The sequence below is a fragment of the Lissotriton helveticus genome, chromosome 2_1, assembly GCF_964261635.1.
Source record: "Lissotriton helveticus chromosome 2_1, aLisHel1.1, whole genome shotgun sequence".
Taxonomy (NCBI): domain Eukaryota; kingdom Metazoa; phylum Chordata; class Amphibia; order Caudata; family Salamandridae; genus Lissotriton; species Lissotriton helveticus.
The window spans coordinates 1,683,075,842-1,683,101,830 of record NC_136059.1 but is presented as its reverse complement, the minus strand read 5'-3'; the positions used below and the strand labels follow the sequence as shown (position 1 = coordinate 1,683,101,830).

The window sequence follows — 25,989 nt, the reverse complement described above, 5'->3', positions numbered from 1 at the left end:
GGGGGGGCTGCTTCGCCTCTTCTCATAGAGGAGACAGATGTGGAGGAGGAGGAGGTGGGGGGTGGGGGGGGGGAGGACACGGAGCTGGACTGGGGTGAGTCATCGGAGGAGGAGGGGGGAGGGGGGGCGAGGGGGCGGTTGGCGCTGGGGCAGGGGGCCCGGGGGGGGGAGAGGGGCCGGGCGGGGGTGAGAGGGCGGGGTGGGTCGGAGGCGCTGGGTGGCGGGAGGGGAGGCGGCGGCTTGACCGGCGAGGGGGGTGGGTCGGGGGGGGCGTTTGGGAGGGGCGGGTTTGAGGGGGGGGCTGGGGGCAGGGATGGGGGCACAGGCGGGCGGGTGGCGAGTTTTGGGTGGGGTGCGGGGGGCAGTGGCGTGGCCTGGGGGGAGGCAGGGGGAGTGGGGCGTGGAAGGGGGGTGGGGCCGAGTTGGGGTTTCGGGGGGTGGGGCGGGCCGGGGGGTTGGGCGGGGGAAGGGGCTTGGGAGCTGGGGGGAGGGAGTGTCCCGGCGCGGCGCGGTGGCCATTCGGCGGGATGGGGGAGGGGTGCGGCGATGGGGTGGGGGTTTGGCGGTGGGGGCAGCGCGTGGGGGGGCGAGGGGGGTGGTTTTTACCCTGGCATGCTGGACTCCACCTTTTTTCCTTGGCAGGAGCTGTTGGTAAGGCGCTCGGGGGAGCAGCATGCGGCTCCCACCCACCGAGTGGATGGGCCGGCTCTGTTTGGTGCGGACGGCCGAGCTCCAGCGAGGGACCTGGCTCAGGGACTGGGCGAATGGAGGCGAGACGCGTCTCCGCCGGCCCCTCCCCGATGGGTCTCTACGGCCGCCGGGGTTGGGGGAGTAAGGATGGACACGACTATTTCTGGGTTGCCTGCGAGTGTGGTGCCTAGGAGGGGGAGTGTGGACTTGATGGATTTAATGCGGGTGTGTCGTGAGCGGGCGGGTTTGAGCCGGGTGGAACTCCAGTTGGGGGGCCAAGGTGGTGTGGTGCCGGCGGATGGTGAGTCTGAGGAGGAGGGAGAGATTCGGGAAGATGGGGGGGCTGGTAATGGTGTTGGAAGTGTATTTCAGGTGCCGGCACGGCAGGAAGCTCCCAGAGTGACGGCCCCCTCGGCTCCACTGGTTAGGCGGCGGGACCCAGCAAGGACGCCGACCTTGACGCCAGGTAAGACAGGTGACGGCGCGGGGAGCGCTAAGAGGCGTTGTGTGCAGGTGTCCGTGGGGTCTGGGGGCGATGGGGAGGATGGGTGGCGGCTGGTGCGGGGTCGGTATGTGCAGGACGCGGGAGTCGGTACCGAAGGCGTGGGGTCGGGCGGGGCTGCGCCGGGCGGAGGAAGCGGGGTTGAGGCGGCGGGCGACGCGGCGCCGGGCGGAAAGGAGGCGGCGGGGGGAAGTAAAGAGAGTTGTGTAATCCCGGTGCGGAGGCTTCCGTACATGGGGGCTGACCAAGCCGCTGGGGGCGCACCTTTCCGCGGCTACGAAGGAGAAGATTTGGAAGGGGGAATACATCGATATTTTGAAGCTGCTGCATAGGGAGTTGACATCGAAGGAGGGGTCAAAAGAGGAGGAGCAGGAGTTGGCTAGGCGCCCAAAGGTACCCCTGACGCTGGACAATTGGTCGGCGGCGTTCCTAATTTACGCGAGCGTGTATTGCGAGAAATTCCCGGACAGGTGCGTCGCGCTCTTTAAATACATGGATGTGGTCCGGCGGGCGCAGGTGACATACGGCGGGTATGCTTGGTCGCACTACGACGAGGAGTTTCGGGCTCGCTTGGCGGGGGACCCCGAGGCCCAGTGGGGGGAGCTGGATTCTGATTTGTACCAGCAGACGATGGGAGGGGCCAAGTTTGGCCGCACCATCTACACGGCCAGCGGTTTGCCGCTGGCGTCCCCCCCCTTTGCGGCGCGCCCCACCCGTGGGGGGGTGGGTCAGGGCGCCTCCGGCAGCCAGGCCACAGTCGGGGCCTGCTGGGATTTCAATAGGGGTGCCTGCGGGCGGGCGGCGTGCCGTTTCCGGCATGAGTGCTCTTCGTGCGGACGGAACCATCCGGCGCTGCGGTGTTGGGGCTCCGGGGGCCCCCCAGGCCAGCTGCCCCCGCAGGGGGGTGGATTTGCCAGAGGGGGTTCAGGCGGGGGGAGGGGTGGGGGTAGAGGGGGGGGAGCAGGGGCTCTGGGAAAGGGCTCGTACGCCGGTTAGGATCGAGCGGATGGAGCCCTGGTTGGCGGCGTATCCGCGGGCGGAGGATGCTGCAGTGCTGCGCAGGGGTTTTCGGGAGGGTTTTCGGTTGGGGTACGAAGGTCCCCGGATTGCTCGCTGGGCGGAAAACCTGAAATCGGTGAACGCGCACAAGGGCATAGTGCGAGAGAAACTGTTCAAGGAGGTCAGGGAAGGGCGGATGGCGGGCCCCTTCACGGCGCCGCCGCTGCCAGGTTTGATCGTTTCCCCCATCGGGGTGGTGCCTAAGAAGGAGGAAGGGCAGTTCCGACTGATACAGCACTTGTCATGGCCGGAAGGGGAGTCGGTCAATGCGTACATTTCGGCGGATTTGGCGTCGGTGACGTATTCGTCGGTGGACGTGGCGCGACGTCTGGTTGCGGCGGCGGGGCAGGGTGCGCTGTTGGCGAAATGCGACATCAAGTCGGCTTTCCGACTCCTTCCGGTGCACCCGGCGGATTACCAGCTGCTAGGGATCCAGTTTCAAGGTCACTACTTTGTGGATAAGGCGCTGCCGATGGGGTGTTCCATTTCGTGCGCACTATTTGAACGGTTCAGCTCCTTCATTCAGTGGGTTTTTTCCAGGCGCACAGGCTCGGAGTCAGTGACGCACTATCTGGATGATTTCTTCCTGGTGGGGCGGCCCGGTGCGGCGGATTGTCAGCGGCTGCTGGATGGTTTGGCCGGGTTGATGGGGGAATTTGGGGTTCCCCTGGCGCCAGAGAAGACGTGCGGTCCCAGTACGGTGTTGTCCTTTCTCGGTATCGAGCTCGACTCGGTCGCCATGGAAGCACGCCTGCCAGAAGACAAACGGGTGGCGATGTTGGGTCTGGTGGATGACATGTTGGCGAGGCGGAAGGTGACGGTGCGGGACGTACAGGTGTTGTTGGGACATTTGAATTTTGCGTGCCGCGTGGTGCGGGCCGGACGGACGTTTTGCCGGCGTTTGGGGCTGGCGTTGTCGGGTTTGCCATTGCCGCATCACCATGTGCGCCTCTCGGCGGGGATGAAGGAGGACCTGCGCATGTGGCGGGCTTTCTTGGAGCGTTTCAATGGGGTGCCGATGGCGCCGGCGGAGGACTGGGAGTGGGAGGTCACCATGTACTCGGATGCGGCGGGCGTCGGTGGTTTCGGCCTGTACTGGGAGGGAAAATGGTGTGCGGAGCAGTGGCCGGACCACTGGCAGGCGGGGGGGAGGAGCATTGCGTTCCTGGAGTTGTTCCCCTTGGTGGTGGCAGTCACGGTGTGGGCAGGGGCGTTGGCACACAAGAGGGTGCTTTTTCGAGTGGACAACATGGCCGTCGTGCAGGTGGTGAACAGGCAGTCGGCTCGGGATCCTCAGGTGCTGAAATTGATGCGGGTGTTTGTCTTGCGGTGCTTGGACAATGACATACTGTTTCAGGCGCGCCACGTTCCCGGTGTGGACAATGACATTGCGGATGCCTTGTCTCGTTCACAGTGGGAGAGGTTCCATGGGCTAGCCACGGCGGCGGAGGAAGTCAGGACGCCGGTGCCGGAAGAACTGTGGTCGGTAGGCGAGGCCGGGTCTTTCAGTTGGTGAGGACGTCTGTGGCTGTGTCGACGTGGAAGGCTTACGAGCTAGCGTGGGAGGAATTCCTGCAGTCAGGTGCGGTGCGGTGTGGGGACAGGTGGCAGCGCGAGGAACAGGTGGTAAGATTCATGTTGGCGCTTATGGACAGGGGTTTGTCGCGGGTGTCAATTGCGGGAAAGTTGTCGGCGGTGGCCTTCATGGGGAAGATGTGGTGGGGTTACCCTCCGTCGGCGGGGGAGTTGGGAACCAGGCTGCTGGAGGGGTGGGCGAGGGAGAGTGGGGCGACGGTGCGGCGGCGCCGTCCCATTTCGGCGGTTTTGCTGGCAGGAGTGATTGGCGCGCTGCCGGAGGTGTGCAGGGATGTGGGCGAGTCGGTGCGTTTCTCTACGTTGATGTCATGGCTTTTCTTTGGGGCGTTTCGAGTGTCGGAGCTGCTGGGCGCAAGGGGGCGGCGGGGGGTGTTGTGGGGAGAGGTGGAGGTGCGGGCCCGGGAAGTGGCGGTGTGTTTGAGACGCTCGAAGACTGACCAGCGGGGGGTTGGTACTTGGGTGGTGCTGGGACCGGGCGACACGGAGGGGGTGTGCCCGGCGGTTTGGGGCAGGAGGTTGATGGCTGAAAGTGGCGTGTCGGAGGGGGAGGTTTTTGGGCGGGGTGGGGGGGGAGGGGTGACGGCGTCGCAAGCGTTGTGGGTCTTGCGGCGGGCGCTGCGGGTCCTGGGGGAGGATCCCCTGGCGTTCGGGACGCATTCTTTTCGGATTGGGGCGGCGACGGAGGCGGCACGAAGGGGTTGGGGTAAGGAAGAGATTCAGAGGCTGGGTAGGTGGAAATCGGACGCTTACAGGACGTATGTGAGGTTGAGGGAGGCGGATGGTGCTTTGTCGCAATGATTCCCGATGTTAATATATGTGTCTTTGCAGGTGCTGTGGCGGGGCCGGATGTGGCTGTCCTGAATTTGTATATTGTGGGACATTCGTTCGTCAGGCGGGCTGAACGAGCGGAGTGGGACAGACATCAGGCGCTCAATTTGGGATTGGATCCGGGGTTGTATAGATGTCATTGGAGGGGAAAAGGGGGTAGGCGTTGGCATGAGTTATTGCCATTGTTAAACACGTTGGTAAAAGGGGGGGTGTGCCCGGACGTGGTGGTAATTCACCTGGGCGAGAACGACTTGGTGCAGTGCAAGGGTTTGGCGCTGCTCAAGCAAATGAGACAGGACCTGCAGGAAATCGGGAGGCAATGGGCGGGCTGCCATGTCATATGGTCGGAATTTATTCCCAGGCGGGTGTGGAGGGGAGCTGAGCGCCCAGGGGCCATAGACAGGGCTCGTAGGAAGATCAATCGTGAGATGCGCGTTTTCTGCGCCAAGGAAGGGGTGGGGAGGATGGAACACCCGGAGTTGTGCTATGGTGCTAACTATTTCTTCTTGGAGGATGGGGTCCATCTGTCCAGGTACGGCATGGAGCTGTATATAGTGCAGTTAAAGGAGGCTATAGATGGGGCCCTGGGGGTGGTTCGGTATCCCAGGAGACAGGAGTCCTAGTGGGGGGGTCGAAAGTCGTAAGCGACTTTCGAGTGGCGCTGTCCTAAGGAAATAGGGTGGTGGGCTGGAGGCCTGGGACTGCATGGTAGCGGGGGTTTGGGGTCATGGAGGTCATTAGGGGCATCTAGTAGAGGGGCAGGTTGATGAGCGTATGTTGTTGTATTACTGTTGCAATGTTCGGGCTTACATTTAGGGGTGGGGGTGGGGGGCTGTTAGGCAGTTGTTAATTAGTGAGCAGTAGTTTTGTGCGGCACAGGCCAAGGGGGATGTTTTTATATGTGCACCTGATTCCAATAAAAGCGGCCTTTTTCACACACTTCTGGTGTCGGTGTCCGTGCTTCCCCCCCCCCCCTCACCTACTGGTGTGCCCCAATGGGGATTTGGGGGGGTGGCCGACCAACGGGAGGCTCGCCCCCCCGGGGAAGTTTGGGGCACCGGAGGAGGGGGGGGGGGGAGGGGGAAGTTTGACCCTATGGGTGCGCCGTAGCGGCGCTTTTTGGGCTGGTTGGGCGGTTTGGGCTCCTTTTGGGCTGCCCTGGGACGTGGGGCTATATAGGCGGCCATTTTGTGTCACCGCGCACGTTTGTGGTGCGGTGACACAGCAGCCAGGTCGGGGAAAAATTTTGTCCCACCCTCCCTCCCTTTTTGCAGGGTTTCTTCGGGTTTTTTTTGTTAGGCCCAAGCTGTTTTCCCCTTGCGGGGTGGGGGGGGGGGTGGTCGAGGATTTGTCCCGAGGGGTTTTTTTTTTTTGGTTGAGGGTGCACTATTTAGGTTTGAGGTTGTGTTTTTTGTCGCTGGAACAGGTGCGTTGTGGGGCGCTGTCCTAAGGAAATAGGGTGGTGGGCTGGAGGCCTGGGACTGCATGGTAGCGGGGGTTTGGGGTCATGGAGGTCATTAGGGGCATCTAGTAGAGGGGCAGGTTGATGAGCGTATGTTGTTGTATTACTGTTGCAATGTTCAGGCTTACATTTAGGGGTGGGGGTGGGGGGCTGTTAGGCAGTTGTTAATTAGTGAGCAGTAGTTTTGTGCGGCACAGGCCAAGGGGGATGTTTTTATATGTGCACCTGATTCCAATAAAAGCGGCCTTTTTCACACACTTCTGGTGTCGGTGTCCGTGCTTCCCCCCCCCCCCCCCTCACCTACTGGTGTACCCCAAAAGACTTCACACACGCTACACACATGAAACCCGAGGAGTGGAGCGGGCCTGTTTCCCTCAACAGGCCCCGCCCCTGCCTGGGAGCTGCAGCCCATTGGCATGTGCGGCTAAGAATAGCCGCTCTCGGGCAGGCCCGGCCGGCTCTTGCCGCACTCACCGGATAAATGAAAGGGGACCACATTAAATTCATCTGTGTAAACACACCCGAGCGCTCCCTCACAGAACCGCCATGCAAGGCAAGCGCAGTGGCTTGGAGCAGGGCCCTGCTCTGCTGCGAGTTTCGCAAACCCCATAAAGGCTCCCCTCTGCGGCCCTGGGCTGGCCTTCAATTGTTTCTGTGGTGTAAATGAAAAGCAAGGGGGGTAGCAAAGGGTGTGTAATGTCTAGACTAGTAGCATGAAATGAGGTCACTGTAAGGAAAGTCTCTGTGGCACCAGAGAGGAAGTGGAGGGGGCTGTTCGCATGCCCACTCTATGGCCAGTCAAGAGGCATTTAAGAAACCATCTGTTGAGCCAAACACTCGTAGTACTTATCTCAGCCTTTCCAATATACCACATGTGAGCACTCCACATAGGTTCAGAGGCACTATTCACCACCATCGGTGAACAGGAGACAGTGGCATAAGACAGGTCATCTGAAATTATGCACTAGGGTAGGGCCAAATTATTTGGCAGGGATGACTAAATTATGCTCCAAGAAAAAGCAAATGATGCTGTGTAATGCGGCATATTTTGTGATATTATTACTTTATTATTTTGTTATTTTTCCACATACTAACACTGCCTCGGCAAAGCTGTCCCCTCCTTACTACCAGTTTAACACCCAATTACTGTGGTGACCAACTGGCATGGGTGAACATTCAGGACAGTGAGTGTAAAAATTCAGGACAAAGGGTCAAAATTCAGGAGAAAAATTCAAGGACGGGAGGTCAAAATTCAGGAAAAAAGGTAAGTTTTACAGACACATCACAGGAGGTTGCCCAATAGTATATAAGTAAATAGACAACCACTTAAGTCCAAGTGAAAATAAGTTTATATTAGGTTGAGACAATTGTGCACTTCACGTTTTTTTAGTATGCACGCAACTTTAAGCAAATGTGCAGGTCTTTTTGTGGTAACAAAACTGCCCCCACCCCATCTTTCCAGCTCCCAGAGAAAACACCTGATGCCCAGTCCGGCCAGTCAGGCCTTGGTACCACCCTCCAATGGTGCCCCTCATCTTCACCTAGACCCTCTCTCATGTGTATTTATTTTCTTTAATAGTCCTACTCATCCCAAGTATGTAGGGCAGAGTGTCGGAGTGTGTCACAACACACACATATTATATAGAGACAATGACTCATATAAATGTGAAAGTCAATGTATAGGAAATGTTGCCTAAGATAATGGTGCTTACAATGTGTAATCATACTTTCATCCATCATTCAGTCTTTCAACATTCATTCTGTCCTTCCAACTGTGTGCCCATCCATGTCCATATTCAACCATTTACAAACATATCCATCACGTATCCTTTCATCCATCATTTCACTCATCCATCCCTGCATCCACCCTTTTACTCATCCATCTATTATCCATCCATCCACCCTTTCACCCTTATCCATTGGTACACTCATCAATCCACTCTTCCACCCTTCCATCCATTCACTCATCCATCCAGACATTTACCTATCCAGCCATCCTTTCACTTACTCACTCATCCTTCCACTCATTCACCCGTACATTCATCCATTCGCCCATCCTCCCTTTCTCTCTCCATCCCCTTTTCACTTAGCCGTCCAACCTTCCATCCACCCACCCATCTACTCATTCACTCATGAATCCATCCATTTAACCTATCATTCATCCATCCTTTCAATCATCCATCCATCCTTTCCTCTCATCAATCAATCATGCCATTTGTATAGCGCACTACTCACCCGGGAGGGTCTCAAGGCGCTTGGGGGGAGGGGTGTGCTACTGCTCGAACAGCCAGGTCTTGAGTTGTTTCCTGAAGGCGAGATGGTCCTGGGTCAGCCGAAGGTGGATGGGGAGGGAGTTCCAAGTCTTGGCAGCCAGGTAAGAGAAGGATCTTCCTCCGGCGGTGGCTCTTCGGATGCGAGGTACGGCTGCGAGGGCGAGGCTGGTGGACAGTAGCTGGCGGGTGGGCGTGTAGAAGGTCAGGCGGTCGTTGAGGTACTTGGGGCCCAGGTCGTGGAGAGACTTGTGTGTGTGGGTGAGGAGCCGGAACGTGATCCTCTTGTCGACGGGGAGCCAGTGCAGGTTCCTCAGGTGGCTGGAGATGTGGCTGCGTCGGGGGACATCATGGATGAGTCGGGCGGAGGCGTTCTGGATGCGCTGGAGTCTTTTCTGTAGCTTGGCTGTGGTTCCGGCGTAGAGGGCGTTTCCGTAGTCCAGTCGGCTGGTGACGAGTGCCTGGGTGACAGTCTTCCTGGTCTCGGTCGGGATCCAGCGGAAGATCTTGCGAAGCATACGCAGGGTGTTGAAGCACGATGAGGAGACGGCGTTGACTTGTCTGGTCATCGAGAGGGAGGGGTCCAGGATGAAGCCCAGGTTGCGTGCGTGGTCGGTTGGCTTGGGTGCGGTGCCCAGGGCTGGGGGCCACCAGGAGTCATCCCAGGCGGAGGGCGAAGATCCCAGGATGAGGACTTCCGTCTTGTCCGAGTTCAGTTTCAGGCGGCTGTCCTTCATCCACTCAGCGACGTCTTTCATCCCTTTGTGTAGGCAGGTTCTGGCGGTGTCGGGGTCTTTGGTGAGGGAGAGGATTAGCTGGGTGTCGTCGGCGTAAGAGATGATGTTGAGGTTGTGCTGGCGTGCGATGGCTGCGAGAGGTTTCATGTAGATGTTGAAGAGGGTGGGGCTGAGTGAAGATCCTTGCGGGACGCCGCAGATGACTTCGGTGGCCTCGGAGCGAAACGGGGGGAGGCGGACTCTTTGTGTTCTTCCGGCGAGGAACGAGATGATCCACTCCAGTGCCTTCTCTTGGATACCGATGTTGCTGAGGCACTGGACTAGGGTGCGGTGGCAGACCGTGTCGAACGCAGCGGAGAGGTCCAGGAGGATGAGGGCCACTGTTTCCCCCTTGTCGAGCAGGGTCCGGATGTCGTCGGTGGCTGCGATGAGGGCGGTCTCGGTGCTGTGGTTGGCTCTGAAGCCGGACTGCGAGGGGTCGAGGGATCCGTTCGTCTCGAGGAAGGCGGTCAGCTGTCTGTTGACGATCTTCTCGATGACTTTAGCAGGAAAAGGGAGGAGCGAGATGGGGCGGAAGTTTTTGAGATCGGTGGGGTCTGCTGTAGGTTTCTTCAGGAGGGCGCTGATCTCGGCGTGCTTCCAGCTCTCCGGGAAGGTGGCGGTGTTGAAGGAGGCGTTGATGATGTTCCGGAGTTGGGGTGCGATGGTGGAGTCGGCCTTGTTGAAGACGTGGTGTGGGCAGGGGTCGGTCGGTGATCCGGAGTGGATGGTGTTCATCGTGCGGGCTGTGTCTTCGGTGGTCACCGTGGTCCAGGTGCGAAGGGTGGCGGTGGGGGGCGTTGGTTCGACGGTTGGGTGCGTGGGTGGGGCGCCGAAGCTGTTGTGGATGTCGGCGATCTTGCGGTGGAAGAACGAGGCGAGGGAGTCGCAGAGGTCTTGTGACAGAGTGATGTCGTTGGTGCCGGTGCTGGGGTTGGAGAACTCCTTGACGATAGTGAAGAGCTCTTTGCTGTCGTGGGCGTTGTTGTCCAGTCGTTCCTTCAGGGATTTCTTCTTGGTGGTGCGGAGAGCTGGTGGTGCTTGCGGGTAGCGTGTTTGAGGGCGGTCATGTTGTCGGTGGTCCGGTCGAGGAGCCAGGCTTTCTCGAGGGTGCGTCAGGTCTTCTTGGAGTCCTTGAGGTCGTCGGTGAACCAGGATGCCTTCTTGCTTCTGGGTCTGCTGGGAGGGTTCTTTAGTGGCGCGAGGTCGTCGGCGCAGGCGGTCAGCCACTGTGTGAAGTTGCGGGCTGCTTTGTTGGGGTCCGTTGTGTTGGCGGGTGGGCTCTGGCTGAGGGAGGTGGTGAGCTGGTCTGCGGTGATCTTGCTCCAATTCCTGTGAGGTACCTGTTGCGGGTGGTGGTGGGTCGTCGATCTTTTGAAGCTTAAGTGGACGCAGCTGTGGTCGGTCCAGTGGAGTCCGGTGGCGTGGCTGAAGGTGATGTACTTGCTGGAAGAGAAGACGGGATCAAGCGTGTGGCCGGCGTAGTGGGTGGGGGTGTTGACCAGTTGCTTGAGTCCGAGGTTGGCGAGGTTTTCCAGCAGGGCGGTGGTGTTGCGGTCCTTGTTGTTCTCCAGGTGGAAGTTGAGGTCCCCGAGGAGGATGTAGTCAGTGGAGGGGAGGGCGTGCGGGCTGATGAAGTCTGTGATGTCTTCGCTGAATTGTGTGCGTGGTCCCGGGGGTCTGTAGACGAGGGTGCCTCTGAGGGTCGTCTTAGGGTCGGTGTGAATCTGGAAGTGGAGATGTTCGGCTGCGGCGAAGGAGTCGTTGGCGTCGGTCGTGATGCAGATGGTGTTCCTGTGGACGATGGCGATGCCACCTCCGGTCTGGTTGATGCGGTCCCTCCTGATGATCTTGTACCCGTCCGGGATGGCGATGGCGATGTCGGGTGCAGAGGAGGCGTTCATCCAGGTTTCCGTGAGGAAGGCGACGTCCGGTGATGTAGCGTCGAGGAGGTTCCAGAGTTCCACGGCGTGTCTGTGGACGGAGCGGGTGTTGATCAGGATGCACTTGAGGTGGTTGCTGCTGGTGTTTGTCTTGGCGGGTGCGGGGCAGGTTCAGAGGCAGGTGAACTTGCAGGTGCAGCAGGTGAAGGGTCCGTGGGTGCGTCTCGGGGTGGCTCGGCAGCAGGCGTGGGTCCGGCCGGCATTGAGTGCGTTGAGAGTGGCGGCGTCGTAGGTCAGTCGGGTCGTCTTGCCTCGGCGGGGAGGGCCAGGGGTCCTGGCGCTGGGCGCCGGCCAGACGCGGACGGGCGCAGACGGGCTTACCTTTGGCGCACCTTCGGCGCTCAATCGGCGCTCCCGCTGCGCGCGTCCGCTGCGCGGTCGCTCTGGGGGCGTCATAAGTAAGGAGCCGGGAGGGAGGAGCAGCTGGGTGGCGGGAGCGGGGCGGCAAATGGAATCACAGGGGGGCGGAGCCGCAGGGAGGCAGCGGCGGGAAATTCCAAGAAGCAGCGGGCAGCGGGAAATTCCCAGGAGCAGCGGGAAATTCCCAGGAGCAGCGGGCAGCGAGCGAAGGAATCTGCAGGCAGGAGGCGGCAAAGGCAGGCAGGAGCGGCAGCAGTGAGTGGGGTGACCAAGCCTTGTGGAGGGCTGAGCGGTCACCATCCATCCACACTTTCACTCCTTCACTCATCTATGCATCCTTTTATCCATCTACCTGCCCTTTCACTCACTCATCCAGCCTTACATTCACCCTTTTACCCATCCACCATCCATCCATTCACCCTTTAACTTATCAATGTATCAATCCATCCATCATTTCTCATCCATCCACCCATTCACTCGCCCATCATCCACCCTTTCACTCATCCATCCATCATTTGACTCATCTATCCAGTCATCCATCCACCCATCCCTTCACTTCCTTACTCACTCACCTTTTCACATTAATTATGAGCTGAGTCTTTATCTGCAGAGTTGCAGACAGAAGAGACCCATCAAGAACTCCACCCTCGCTGTAGTTCCTAAAGCAAGGGGTGGCGTAGGGGAGGGTTCACTATGCCCCTGTACATAGGCAATCTGAAAAAGTGGAAGGCATGAGTCATGCATGTTTCGCAGTGCCTGGGCATGAGGTGACTGTGACATGGTGTTGTTTCCAGAGCTTTAAGTGGGATGAAAAAACTAGGGGGGGGGGTGGGTCTCTGCAAAGGGAGTGTTCGATGTAATTAAGGGCATGGTTTAAAACACCTAAGCTAAAAATCTGTGCTTAGTACAATGTGCCGCCCAACTGGTATCTTTGTTGCTTCAGTCATTGCATCCAGATATACAATAAATCAAGTAACGTTACACCTACAACAAGCCAGAACTATTGGCTTTGTCAATGGTTGTTAGTTGCATAAAATAAAAAAGCAGCAACCATGGCTTCCTTGAATATAATATTGAAAATGTGTCAGTTTTAAAATGAAGAGACTCTGAAAGAACTATAAGTATATCCTTTGAACTTCTTTCACCCCTTCCTTTGATGAACTAGATTCTCACATAGCAAGAGTATAGGCGTTTTTGCACTTCCATATAACAGAATGCCTTGCCCTAGACTGGGGCTGTAGGAGGCCACCACATGTGGTACCAGCCCAGACTGACCCATTGTCATTCTGTATGTGGCAATCAGCCGCAGACAGATGACAATGGGCTGGGTGGGGCTGCTCTTGTGCTCAGAGGAGTGTGAGGCAGAAACTGAGGCTTTTCGCAGGGGAGCAGCTCTGATCCCTGAAAGTCCCAACATTACAGACAAAAGGCGTCCGTAAAAGGGATCCTAACGGACGTGAGGTCCAATTTACCGATGGTCCGTGAAATTTACAGATGGTTGGTCACCAAAACAAATACAGCAATATGCATCAGAAAGATGACCAGTCACCTTTGCATCCATGCCAACATTTCAGAAAAGGAAAGTGGGAGATTTAAAAACAAATAATTGGGAGCATGTATTTATCTCATTGACTACTATTGATACCTGAATCGGGTCTATTGTCATGTATGGGATTTCCAAACGTACTGGTGCAGGATCAGATATCAGAAATGAAAATACACATTTTGTTTTCCTTACCTGTCAGGACTCGGGAGCACGGAGAGAGCGCTATGGCAGGCAGGCAGAGAGAGCATGGCAAAAATGTTGTGCACTGGCCTGCAGGAGCAGGTTACTGGTAGTGCATGCTCCGAGTCACACAAGACCAGTCCCTGTTGGATGAAGCTCTGAGGAATCGGGTTTTTGCATGCAGCAATCAAGAGGGCAGTTTATAGTGGCTTTAGATTCGTAACAGCTAGAAACGATTATGGTTTTTTTTGTTAAAATCTGCAGATTATGTAGCGGATTATGTGGCAAATGCAGCAAATCCATATTAAGTGGAAAACACCGCAGAAGCAAAACCACATCATTCTAGTGCCCATGCCATAAGGTAAGGCATATTATTGTGAGCTAAAAATCAAATATGGAGAACATCCCGCACTTGATATGGTAAAAAGAGAGCGCTCCGTCCTCAATGCTATAAAAATGTGGTTTCAAATTGCTATATTAGTACCATGTTTTACAGTACCTTCACTCTGTGGTACTTATTTTAATGAGGTCATAATTATATACTTATGTTTGTAGCACCTTTACTTTTTCACCAATTAAATTAAAGTATTTTGGTGCTAGTTTTGCAGGTGCGTTGAGGGTCATGTGTCTACATGGTATTCTGATGGAAATTTTGCACAAATGTTGAGAATTGTCAGAAACTACTTCATGCATATGTTTATCTTATGCAGAAACATTTTAAAAACTGTCGGCCGCATCTGGTGTCAATGTAAAAAACATTTAACTTGGCTATCGGCAACATACATTCTATCCTCCGACTCACAGAAGCATTCCACAAATACTCAGGAAAAATCATTTATTGCGCATATAGAACAAGTCCTAAGAAGACCATTGGTTTATCGATTGCCCCAAATAGGCAACACAGGTTTGCAATGGGTCAGAGCAATCACACTGCCATACGATGAACCACATTGAGACATCAGAAGACAATTGGTCCCACACAAAGATTTGATTACCAAGTTACAGGACCACTGTGTCTTTAGATTTCATTCTGAAGGAAGTGCCATCATCCAACACAAAAACACAATCACTATTCTGGACTTGGGCTGTCAAAAAATGTACACCCAAAGAAAGACACTCCGTGGGCAACACCACAACTGCAAACACACACTTCATGGTCCAAGAGATTTAATGGGCCAATTAAATGGCAGTAGTGTGATGTGTCAAAACCACATCCCATAATGTTAAGTTGATATGCACTTTATTACCTACCTGAATGACACTTGCTTGACCTTCCAATGGACACTGTCAACTGTGAAAGGCATTGCTCAAATCCAAACCATCTACAGGCCGGAGTGGTGGTTTCGGATATGGAGCAGCTTTGATGACTCAAAATGGAGTTGCAGCTAGCAGATCCCAGTAGTTCAGATAACAAGAGCAAGAACATTATTTCCAAAATTCTATTGACGATGTTTCAATTCTAACAATAACTAAAGTTAAAAAGCAAGGCATAACACTTCCTGCTGCACTACCAAAGGAGCATGAAGACGGTTTAGCTACCTGACCTTCTGTTTGCTGTCTAAGACTTCTTTTTTCAGGTCTGTACACTAAGCTATCATTCGGTCGAAATTCAGCCGTTTCAATTCTCTATGCAGGATCCACACAGAAGCTGGCTTACACCTTGAAACTAGATTGAAACACCATGATCAAGCCATAGTCTTTTGAAGCCCTGTCATATTCTGTTATTCAGATGCAGTCTTTGGCTTCAGGTGTTGTATTCTTGGTAATATCAGCTTCGATTTGCAAAAAAAGGCACTGAGGATTCCCAGAATGCAGATAATTAAAGGGGATTCAGGAAGCAGGACTGTTGGTCCATTCCAGCCTGTTGGCAGCACTCCTGGCGACTCCATGGAGCTGGTCCAGGAAAATTGGTGCAAGTGAAAAGTGAAGGAAATGTTCTACGTGGAGGGATGTGGCTAGTGTCTTAGCTGCTAACTTCGGAACCTGATGAAAAACTGGGAGCTACTTTGTAATAGTGGACAACTAGTATAACTCCCTGCGCCCAAAACCATAAACATATGAAATGAATAACTCAAAGATGAAAATACCCTAGTGAATGTACAGCCTTTTGTTGCTTCTTAATTAAGTTGACGGCATACTAATGCTAATACTTGCATACAAAGGGAGCTCATCAGTGTCCTAAATGCAAGCTCAAATTTCCCGCCAGGACAATCGAAATTTAGGAAAGAGAATTCAAACAGCTGCACCTTCTGATCCCAGCTTACTACTCTTCACTTGCACAATGTCTGCTACCTTTTCTAGTGCAGTGTGTCTTGTCTCAGTGCAGCTGTCACTGGGAGCCGTGTGAAAGGAGAAAAGAAAGACAGGATTTACTCAAATGTAGCACATTGAGGAATAACAAAAATGATTCATGTAAATTGTTGCTAACTTGCAGCCTATCAGTTTGCAATATAAATCCCTAGGCATTACACAACTAGGAACGATTAATACCATTAACAAAGGGATGAGGTACCCACAGTGTATAACAAAAAGTAGAGGTTAAATAAAAGTTGAAAGAAATCAATGTATTATGAGCAGACTGACTTCCAACAACTGCATTTATTACTTTTAACAAGCTTTCTAAAGTATTACCTGGTTCATCTTTGGACAGGAACATAACAGAAATAATAATAGTAACAGCAAATATTATTATTATTTACTATTATTATTGCTCTCTACAATTTGTCTGCCTTCTAGATGCTGATAACAGATGTTAATTATGGGTTTATAGGTGCAAAAGTAATATGGCGAGGCTGGTCAATTACAATTAACTACCTTAACATATATTTTTAGCTTTGAGTTATTTGGGGATCTATGTCATGTCAGTGGGTGTTTAGTTGCTGCTGCCCTGTGCCGACCTGGCCAGATTTTCTTTCAAGCGTCCCCAGACCCACCAGTTTGACTACTGTCAAGCTCTCCCGGCTCATCTGTGCTGCACCCCCTTCTGCTCCCCTAATGGAGGGAGCAGCGCTTCTCTCTCACATCATGGTGCTACCATTTTTGCACGGCCATGTCGCTGGCGGGTGCAAGAGTGCTGTGCTAGGGTGACCAAAATTTTAAAGCCAAAAACAGGGACATTTCACAAAAATAGAAGAAGGACTACAATTTGACTTCAAGCAATGAGAGCGCTCCTCAGCAGAGAATTACAGAACAGGCAGTAAGAACCTAATTAAAATGCAATGTTTAAACCCAGTAGCTTGCCTGTTAATTACATTGCTTTTTTTTAAACAACGGCTAACTATCCCTGCTTTGTAAAATATAGAAAACATCTCCCACCGTTTTTAGTCGACCCTCTCTAAAAACAGGGACATGAGCAAATTTTCTTGAAATCTGCTGGGACAGCTGGTGAAAAACAGGGCCCGTCCTGGCAAAACGGGGACGCCTGGTCACCCTATGCTGTGCCCACGACACACCTAAGGGGAAACCCTGCTCTGGCTGGCCTAAAGGTGTCTTGGGCTCTAGCTCGGATGTCTGCTCCTCGTCAGATCTCCCGCTCTTGTGATGGAAAAAACCTGCTCTCAGACTGCGTCTGCCTCCACGGATTACCCTTCCTCCCCTACATTTGGTTTCCATTTAGGCCCGCCGAGGACTGCTGCCTGCCAAGACCTGCACATTACACCCCTCCTTCCGCAGGTTACCGGTTTAGTCGACATCTACACTTTTGGGCTTAGACGTGTCTGTAACAGGATGTGGGCCTCTCGGCTTAGCCGCTAATGGCACGGGCGTCTCGACGAGGTCCTGTCAGGGCCCTCGCACGTGCTGCGGCGCTCCCCCCTCACAGAAGGCGCCATTTGTCCCAGGGGCTGCGGTTTAGCAAAACAGTGGCACGAGCTGCTCGCCGCGCGCCAGGAGAGCACAACCGCGCACGCGCCGGGGCTGCACGCGCCAGAGCTGCCGGGAACACAACAGCGCCGATATAAACAGTCAACACTTTTAACAATGCACGGTTGGTTTCCAGAGCCGGCTGCCGGATTATTCGAGGCTGGAGGACGTATTAAATGGATCACAATGCCCGGCGCAGAGTGGGGTCGGTTAGGTCTTGTGTGATCAAGGCACAGGCCCAAATTACATGACGCGAGTAAATGAACCAAGAGACCCCACGAGGTGCGTTTTAAAAAGGAGTTGCGTCATAACGTGCTTCATTGAACACTGGCCTTTTCAATAAGACTTCCACATTGTTTTCAAATGTGTTTCAGGACCTGAGTTTGTCATACGTGACAGTAGTTCCAATTCAGACGGGAGACCCCAGATTTTTTTAAAGCAAAACGAGCTTTATTTTGGCTGTGTCCTACCGAAATTGAAGTCAAAGGGGGGAATTACATTCTCCCAATTATTATTTAAATCAGTGCTTGAAATGGAAACATAGAAGTGCAGGTACTCTAAAATGTTGGCATGTATAGTTTATTTACCATTTCAAGGCTCGTCATGCCTGACAGAGGTAGAAATAGCTATGTTTTACTTTCGAAATTTCTCAGCACTTCTTATTTACCTATACATAGATGACACTTAGGCTTTTATTAGGAGAGGGCCAGAGGCTATCTGTGTTTGGTGGGTTGGAAGGGGATACCACTCTGTGCCATACCAGCTTGCCCGGTGAATTGGGGCCTGGGATTACCAAGTCCGCAAGTTGCAGAACTGCTGTGGGAAGAAGGGCTGCCGGGGGCTGCTCCTGCCACAATCACCCTCCTCCTGCACAACACAGAAGCAGCAAGCTCCCCTCCACCTACTTTGGAGTGCCCCTCCCCCCCTTGCTAGTGGTAAATGGGTAAAGATATTTGCCAGTTATGTGCAACAAATGGAATTGAACAGTAGCGGTCGGTCATGGGAGTGCTGCCGGGTGGAGACGTGGGGAGGGACAGGGTGTGGGCTAGTAATCTACGGATTATGTCCGACAGGTAAGTAAACATATAAATAAATAACGACGAATTTCGTTGCGCGCACTGCATTGCATTTGGCGATGCAGTGCGCGCAACAAAATTTGTTTTATTTATTTTTATGTTTACTTACCTGTAATCGGCCATAATCCATAGTTTACTACCCCCCACCCTGCCCCTGCCCCTACCCACGTCACCGCCCGGCAGCACTCCCACGACCGACCGCTACTGGAATTGAACCTGGTATTCCTGAGCCTGTTTGTTATTCCTTATTAGGGTTGCTACTTGGATGGTTTTCTACCGGTATTTTAAGGTTCGCCTGGTACAAATTTAAGCACAAGCTGGTATTTTTTAGCTCTTAGCTGTACATACTTCAAACAGCTAATATAAATATAAACAGAGGCGGCTCCTCCACAATGGCGAAGGAAAATCGCCCCACTGCCTGGCTCAGAACCTGCAAATGTAAAATAAAGCAATGTCCTTGCATCATTTTAATTTACATTTGCCTGCTCATAGCCAGCGGTGTTGGAAGGGGCGGAGCTTAGGCATGGGAGGAGTAGTGCTAGTGCACTCCACTCCCTAAGTGCTCATGTGTGTTTGGCCGGCCGTCTTAGGCCAACCAAAACACACATGCGCACTTAAGTTTCCTTCAATCCAGCTGCATTGAGCAGCCGGGCTGGGGTAACCCCACAGACTCCCTGGTCTGAGCTGGGCATCTTTCCTGTCTGCTCAGACCAATAGACAGGGAGTCTGTCCCAGGGGCTGCTGGGACTAGCAGGCAGGAAGAGGAGAGGCGGCGCAATGAGAGGTGGTGCAACCCGACGCTGGAGCGGCCGGCGGCAAAAAGTACGTTTCATTTTTTGTAATTGTATTCCCCCCGTGCGACGCCTCCCGCCTCACTATCCTTCATTTATGGTGGCCGCCACTGAATATAAAGCACTTTTAGATGTGTTTTAGAGCTCCGTCAATGATCCCTGACTATTATAGTGAACAAAGGCAGAAAAGCGATCTTTTGTTTAAAGTCTTAAGTAGTATCATATCCAGGCCTTTGCAGACCTATAAAACAGCATCAAAAGACCGATCATTTTCTCTTGGAAAGATGGCAACCATATTACCTATTCTGAGTAATGTAATTTGTAATTGCCATATTTAGGAATGGAGAAACAAATGGAAACTGGAGCTCCGGAGTGCAGACCCCTAATAACCTCCCTCCTAAACCGGGTGAACTCAGGAATGAGACCCTAAATGTGGTATTTCACGAGAAAATCTTTAGAGCTCCCACAAAGTAGCTTTATGTAGTCAAAAGACGCTGAAACTGCCTCATTGTGCTCACAGATCCACTGGACCCTGGTATCAGAACTCTGATTTGGGCCTGCGCCGCAAGGAGAGACTCCTGCTTCTACTCGCCCCAGTGGACATGCCAGTTTACAATCTACAGTGTTAACTTGGTCCAATTGTGGCACCTAGGTCTTTAGACATTAGTCTCCATGCTTACAGCTGAAATAAAGACAATGCATATTTCACTGGCATGAATAAAATATGAAACAGATACATCATTAGCCATCAATAAAATGTCCAGGTTTAGTCCAGAATAGTTCAGTAGGTATGTATGCATGTGTGTGTGTGTGTGCACGCTTTGTAAATATATAACGCAGCCTAGCCAAGAGGCAGCAGGGAGCTGTTCAGGTTTATAACCCATGTGCTTAACCACTGAATCCACAATGAGCCATCTGTAATTGCTCAAGCGGATGTTCCATCATGGCTGCAAATGCTATCATTTCCTGTCACCAGCACCAGCTGCTGCAAAGCATGGCTGCAACCTGTATGACTCAGCCATTTTCATGTTATTGTTGTTAAAAGCATTTGAAAAACTGGGCTTTTACCCCTTCTAAACAAAAATAGGAAATCTAGATCAGAAACGACATGAGCTCTTCCAAGAAGTCAACCCTGCTCTTAAATCCACACCGGGGCATACAGAATCGAAATCATGCGCTAAAAAGAAATCCCGGCTCTTATGCAAAATGTGCCGAGTAGACATGCAGAAAAAGCCCACATTTTATTTTAAGATTGCGGATAGCCTATCATAAGAGCAGCTGGGAATCCTTGATGATGTCAGATAACTCAGGAGTCAGAATAAGCACCTGCCATAAATTCCACTGAATGCCCACAGCCTGGTTTCTGCAAGGACGTTTGGCGCTTGCATAGTTAAGTCTGCACAAGCTAACTCGCAGTGTGTTGTCAAATAAGGCACATGCATTACTCCTACAGGTTCTCTACAGGACTTGGAGTAGGCTAGGTCCCTCCAGGTCTGAGATCTGTTGGTAATTAAAAACGGACATTGAAAGGGGTCTCTGTCGTCCCTATATTCATGTCTTAAACTTCACTGGCAAATACCACTGATCAATTTATGGATAATTAATGTAACCAATGTTAAGGTATTCCATGACAGTAATTTAGTTCCTGATTATTTTTCACATTTTTACTTAATCTTGTACCAAAATACCGTTCTGGTGGCACGCTATAGGGATCTCAAAAATGTAGTAATTGTTTAAACCACACTCTTAATCATGTTAGCCACACACCTTTCAGAGATTCCTCCCCCACACACTTTTGCATTCTACTTTAAAATCCTGGTTGTGCTCAGTAAGCATCATTAATTCCCTTAAAGAACACAGATAGGAATTAATTCTAGCAGAAAGCTTGAAAACCGAAAACGTACTTTCATATGGTAGCTCAGTGTAAGGTAGGCGTGAATTGGAAATCAACAAGCACAAGTGCTTGGTCATCCAAAATAAGTACTTAGCCTCATTTGCAAACATTATTGGGGTAGGAAAAGGATAAAGTATGAAACATCTACTGCTGTCTGATGCAAAATACAAATCTGTAAAACAAAACACCGTAAAATAAGTGACTCTTTGATTGACTGAATAAAATTGTCCTTCTGTTTTTTTTCTTTAGAAGTATTTCAATACTGATGTGTATTCGGTTTTTAAGTAGTCCTTATTTTCATGTGTAAAGGAAAGACATAGCCCGATAATGTTATTTGCCCAAGATCACACAAATTCAATCAAGTTAAAAAACTCATGCCACAGTTCATGGTTTTAAAGTTTGTAACTATGCTGTATACCATATTCCTTCCACCATTGCCCAATTTAGTGCCCAATTCTCTTAAAATACTGCATTGGTCTGAATCTATTTCTTTACGTTTAATGTACACTTCTAATTGAAATTGGACCCTAGAGTTCAATATTCTTAGTAATCCCATTTTTGGACTGTATTAAATGAGGGATAAAATGAACACAGCCACAACAAACGTGAACTAAAGCATAACTGGGACGAGCCTTGCATGTTTGATTTGGTAACAATTTGTTCAAAGAACACTGGTTTATTAGGAAGACATACAAGGGGGAGTTTTCAGTGCTCGCAGCCACACAGTGGCTTTGTCTAACTCTTTCTCAAAAACTGTCACGTCAAACTTGCCATTGATTTACTTGTGTGATAAAAAAAAACAAGATAGGGTTCTATGGAGTGGTTGTGGGAGTTAGGTTTGTTTCAGCTTTGGATTGGATACAATTTACGCATGCACCGCACACTTGCATGGCAGTCAATGAGAAAACGTACGGTGACATCACATGTTGAAAGGGTACAGCTCAATGACAAGTTTTCATAGACTGTACATGAAGAACAGTGACATGTACATGACGGATAGTGCAATGGCAAGTATATGTAGATAGTATATGCAGCTTAATAACAGTTATGTTTAGTTATATATAGATCGAATCTGTAGCTCAATCATGTAAATGTAGATGATAGGTAGATAAATGACATTTAGATACTATATGTCGATGTGTAACATGTATGTGTGGGTAGTATATGTAGATCAATGTCATGCTCATTTGGATGGTATATGAAGGTCCATGGTAATCATACGTAAATAGTATCTGCAGATCAGTGACATAGAGATAGTACATGTATATATCTAATATGTAAGCAGAAATAGTTTATGTCAGTCAGTCATATATTTATGAATAAAGTTATCAAGCATGTAGAAAACCACTTTGCTGAGGGAGTCTTCATCCCATTGCAAAATGAATGTTCTCACACGCTCAATCCAATAAGATTATCCGTCCATAGAATTCGATCAAAAACTTTTCATTTCTGTTCCTATGCCTAACCTGAAACAGGCAGGTTGTCAATAGACAGACATTCCACCAGTTAAAAGTTAAGATTTGGATGAATCTTATATTTTTCTTTTTGGTCCTCCTGGAAAATATTTTACCGAGTGAAAAAATCACTTCCATGTTACCCTTTATCACTATGGAAACTTTTAGCTGTCTTTCCTCATCCTATATCTGCACTTACACCAGCCATTTTGACGTCAACATTAAACGTGATAAATGAGTGTGGAAATCCATTGAGAAGTCTTGTGAATACCAACAAAACCCTCACTGCATGGGTTTGTGCTAACTTTCCAAAGGCTAGCTCCCTTTCCCTGGGAAGATCCATGTTCTCATCCCAATTCAAAATTTACGGGTGAAATGTCTTCTGTACTGGTTGGTTTTACAAGATTGCATGTGCTTTCTGTGGATGTAATCGCCACCGCTTAGCCCAATGAATCAGGATCCGCCATTTGTGCCAGAGATGGTACTTGTGTAGATGTGTAAAACATACACGCAAAAGGTTTTACTAATTAAGATTTTCCCAAGGAATAAAGTGCAGTTATAAACATCATACAATTTTACAGTTTTAAGACTCTACTGTTGAATATCCTCTTCCACTTGCTCGTTAGTCGCTGAAGAAGCAGTGGCAACAAACCTGCTGTGTGCCATTTCCTAGTAGGATCCTGGTACACTTTCAAGGCTTCAAACCAGCGACTGGCCTGGGGGACCCATGATACGACCAGCCCAATCCATTATTATGAGGGTTGTGCAAAATTGCATACTATACAGCAACAATTCACAAAACGTGTGTGAAATTACGCATTTTGAACGCAGTGTTTTTTTGTATAGCATATATATATATATATATATATATATATATGTGTGTGTGTGTGTGAGTGTGTGTGTATATATATATATTTCTGTAGAGCGAACCTTGCCAAATGGCAGCAGAGTGCTGATCATTGTCAAATACAAACATAAAGACTGTGTTCAAGAGACAGCATACCTTGTGAAAAAAATCATGTGAGGCACTGGCAAGAGCGAGATTCAAGGAGAAAATGTCTCTTGGCAAGACTTTTTTCTACACGAACCAGCCTGCAGCAGTTGAAAACTAGACAAAATAGCTTAATGTGCAATTTTGAGAAACTTTGCAAATTTTCCAGGTGTTATGAACATTTCACCTAGGCTTATCAATTATATTACCAACTTAGCAATATTGAAAATGGAGCAGTAGGGTTCAAAGGTAGATTCACGATGCACACTCATAAAGGACCTGGTTGCCTGCAGACACACACCCCCCACCTCCCCACAGTTCATTCTATAAAGTTGCTGCTATTAACGGGAAGGAGTTGCACCTTAATTGATAATGCACCAGAGAATTGGGCAAACAAACACCACAGAACATGAGCAGGGCCAACATATGACAAATGCATTGTGGTTTGCACTAGAATTCCAGTGAAAACGTATGAGAGTCTCCATGCGGAGAAGTGGGAAGGACCGCTGCGCTCGTGCTTCTGAAAAGCTGCTCTTGCCTCCAGCTCGGAGTGCGCAGAGGACACGTGCTTTCACAGGGAACCTCAAAGAACACAGACAGCCCACAGCAGATGTCACGCGTCTTCATTTCTGCACTGCTTGCAATATGCAACAGCCTTCAAAGTCTCACGGAATACCAACAGCTCTGGCCCTGCCCTTCACTCCACTCCACTGGGAACACCAAACTCGCATTACAGACACACGGGGCGCTTTTCAGCCTGGCACCGTCATGCCACAGGGCACACGACACAGCCTGCGGAATGCAGGCTCCACAGCCACATGCCATACATAGGCATGTGTGCACGCTACCCAATCCCAGACATGTGGCGCTGGGGAAAAGAACTGGTGGCCATACCCAGCACCTCACAGCCAAAGGTCGAGGGTCACAGAGGCAGCTCTGGAGGTAACGAGGCCCACAGAGGTCACAGCGGGAACACATGTTCTGCATTACCGTGCGACCCTGACTGTCACGAACCGTGCCCCCCATCCGTCAGAAGTGAATGTGACACATTGCATGCATATATCACTTCTCTTAGCCTGCCCCTCTCTCGCTTTTGCTATCTCTGACTCTCTCTCTCTGTATGTATCTCTCTCTGTCGCTCTTTAGTCCCTCTTTACGTTTTTCTCAGTCTGTTTCTATCTTCCTCTTCCACATAGCTGACACGCTCTCTCTCTCTGCCTGTCTCCCCCCTGCATCTGTCTGTCTCTTGTATTCCTTCTAAATCACCCCCTCTGTTTCTCCACACCACTCTCGCTCCTTTCTGTTTCTCTCTTTCCGTCTGTCTCTACATCTCTCTCTGTCTTCCCCCTCTCGCTCCCTCCAGCTGGCTCTGTCTCCCCCATCTCTCACTTTTTTCTTTCTCTCCGTTACCTGTCATTATTATTCCCTGAATTCTCTGTCTATCCAAATACCCCGGTATATTTTCGAATTCCAATTGTTTGTTTAATCAATTCATAATGTATTTCACGCGTCCACACGTCTTTAACAAACCAGGCTGATCGAAAAGTGCGCGTGTTAAATACAGCGGCATGCGAGTAAATCTGTTAAAACTTGCTAGATTCTTGGCTGGTCTGAGCAATGGGTGTTTTGCTTAGGGCGTTCACGTGCCTTTAGAATACCCAGTTGATGGGTGCTGCTGTGCTCGCGCTGTGTTACAAGCATCCTCTTCATCAATGCGATGGGGGCTTCTTGTACCTGAGGAGGACGCCTTTGTACTACTAAGTTCTGATCAGACGCGCCACGCCCCACCCTTCTTCCTCACTCTCATCCCCATCAGTTTCATAATCGATTCCTCCCCATCACCTTGATGCTACTAGACACGATCTCACTATAGGTCAAGGTGGGGCAAGAGATGCCCAAGATCACACCACTATAAGCCGGAGCAGCGAGGAGGCAGCAGCAGAGGAGCTGCTGCAAACTTCTCAGGTGCTGCACTGCACCCCCTCGGGAGGGGGCAAACGCCCGATGCGCGGCCCCACCCGCAGACCCAGCATGCACGGCACCGAAGCAGGCAGGCACTCACCGCGATGGCTTGCAGCCTCTCCCTGTGCAGCTCAGCCTCCGCCATCCTGCAGGGAGCACGCGCCGAGAGCGGTCTGCAAAAAACACTGCTGTCACCCAGGGAGACCGCGCGAGCCCAGGCTCCGGAGCGGCGCGAGCGGGCTCTGCGCGGCTGCTGCTGTGGGAGTGAGCGGGCTGCGGGGGAGGGGGCTGCCCGCCGCCCAGCTGTGCTGCTGCTGCTGTTAGCCGGAGCTGGCCGCCGCCACCGCACAGGCCATGTGTGCACTGAGGGCCTCAGCCGGCGCGCGCCTCCTCTGGGGGCGAGGGGGGCTCCCGGGAGCTGCAGGCACGAGCCAGAGGTGGGGTGGGGTGCAACAGCCCGCGGAGGGGGGAACAGAAGATGGAATTCCGTCGCCAGGGTCTACCTAAGTGGCAAAGGCGGTCTGTTTTTATTTTAGACATGCAGCAACAGCAAGCGGATGAAGGAAGCAAAGCAGGGCGTGCCTAGCTTTCGTGCAGCAGGTGTAGTGGCACCCGGGCTACCTGCACCTGCTGTTTCAGTCATAACAAATGATTACTGTCGTTGCCACAACCAATGTGCCCCTCGCTTGCGTCAGGGCACCTGCCCCCTGAGGTATATATCTATGTGGTATGAACTTATACCTTTCTC

The 25,989-nt window shown here is 51.5% G+C and overlaps 1 protein-coding gene across 2 annotated transcripts in view; it reads right to left on the bottom strand.

The window, feature by feature from the left end:
- Positions 1-25,660, bottom strand: part of PALM2AKAP2 (PALM2 and AKAP2 fusion) — a 980,740-nt gene extending 955,080 nt beyond the window's left edge. The window contains exon 1 of one of the 2 annotated variants that reach the window (XM_078676629.1): positions 25,342-25,660. In XM_078676629.1, the coding sequence (XP_078532755.1) occupies positions 25,342-25,386 (45 nt within the window). In that variant the 5' untranslated portion in view covers positions 25,387-25,660. The remainder of the gene's footprint in view (positions 1-25,341) is intronic. The other variant, XM_078676630.1, reaches the window with a different exon arrangement.
- Positions 25,661-25,989: the final 329 nt, after the last annotated feature.